At 63.3% G+C, this 1,458-nt stretch overlaps 1 protein-coding gene across 2 annotated transcripts in view; it reads left to right on the top strand.

The window, feature by feature from the left end:
* Window positions 1-1,458, top strand: part of ABR (active BCR-related) — a 24,008-nt gene that overhangs the window by 6,594 nt on the left and 15,956 nt on the right. For both annotated transcript variants that reach the window (XM_010009090.1, XM_010009091.1), the window contains exons 4-5: window positions 465-572; window positions 1,295-1,355. In XM_010009090.1, the coding sequence (XP_010007392.1) occupies window positions 465-572; window positions 1,295-1,355 (169 nt within the window). The remainder of the gene's footprint in view (window positions 1-464; window positions 573-1,294; window positions 1,356-1,458) is intronic.

Genomic DNA, 1,458 nt, shown 5'->3' with positions numbered 1-1,458 from the left:
GGGCGTGTGGGTGACCCTCTGGGGAGAGGCAGGAGGTCACTGCCTCTTCTCTGCCTGCGGTGGTGGCTCCTCAGGGTCACACTCCAGGTCCTGCCACTGCTTGTGATGGGCACCAGGGCTGTGCCCATGGCCCTGCTGGGGAGGCGAGGAGGAGAGGGCAGGACGAAGGGTGGCAGGAAGTGGCTGGTAGCTTCAGCCTCCACTGTCCAGGGACTTGTTACCTCTCCACGGGATTTTGGAGGTGTGTGGGGGCACAGGTCTGGGTGGGAGCCTCACCATCCTGCCTCTGGCAAGGGCTGTCCCTGCAGAGCTGAGTGTGCAGCCCACCACCTGGCTACAGTCTGGCAGTGTCCTGCTGGGAGGGGACAGCTCTGGGCAGTGTCCCCTCAGCACTGCCTGGCCCCTTGCACTAGGGTGGGCTTCAGCACCCCACTGGGTGTCCAGCTAATCCCCACTCCCTGCAGGCCAGCCAGCTGGGGGTTTACAAGGCCTTTGTGGATAACTACAAAATTGCACTGGAAACAGCAGAGAAGTGCAGCCACAGCAACTACCAGTTCCAGAAGATCTCAGAGGTAAGCTAGGCTGGTGCTCTGCTGGGGGGACAGGGCTGCCATGGCTGGCTTGTCCCCGTGCAGGACATATAATGCTGTCCCCATGGCTGAGTTGACCACATGTGCCCCATGGAAATGCTCTCCCTGCCCTGGAGGCTTTAAGGGACCACCCCAAGGGCAGGGCCATCAGTGAATGTGCCAGGGTGTCCTGGCCTTTGGATGTCACCAGGGTTTGCCCTCCACCTCACGGGAGCTCAGGTCGGGCTCAGTGCTTGCTGCTGATATTTTTGGGATGCCAGGGCAGCCCACACCTGCTCTCCCCATCCAGTGAGCATGGGTGCTGGGCACCTGTGGCTCATTTCCTGCTGGCTGCATCACCATGCCTGGCTCCCCTATTAGGAGCAAGGAGCTTCATGGCCACAGCCCAGCTCCCCACTCCCCCAGCCCCTCTGCTGCGGGGCTGTTCAGCTCGATGGGACCTCCTCCAGGCTGGGTGTCCTGTTCCAGGGTGGCACATGGGTCCCCCACATCCCAGCTTGCTGGTTGCAGGCAGAGCTGCTCCTGCCCTGGCAGCAACCCATACAGTCCACACCTCCCACCCATACCCGTGTGGCCAGGCTGGGGCCGGGGAGGAGATATTGGGGTGCAGGAAGGCTGGAGGGGCACCCCATGACCTTGAGCAACGACCTTCCCCCCACCCCAGCCTCCCGTGGGTGACTCTGATGGGCCTTTTCCCTCCCCAGGAGCTGAAGGTGAAGGGCCCCAAGGACTCGAAGGAGAGCCACACGTCTGTCACCATGGAGGGTACGGCCAGCGTGGGGAGGGGGCTGCAGCCTTTTGTCTGCGGGCGGGACCGGCGCGGGGGGGTCACCGAGCAGCTCCCGGGAGCGCAGCCCTTTGTGTTCCC

This window comes from Chaetura pelagica, unplaced genomic scaffold (assembly GCF_000747805.2).
Source record: "Chaetura pelagica isolate M959 unplaced genomic scaffold, ChaPel_1.0 scaffold72, whole genome shotgun sequence".
Taxonomy (NCBI): Eukaryota; Metazoa; Chordata; class Aves; order Apodiformes; family Apodidae; genus Chaetura; species Chaetura pelagica.
The sequence above is the reverse complement of the archived record's forward strand: the minus strand, read 5'-3'. Positions and strand labels throughout refer to the sequence as shown.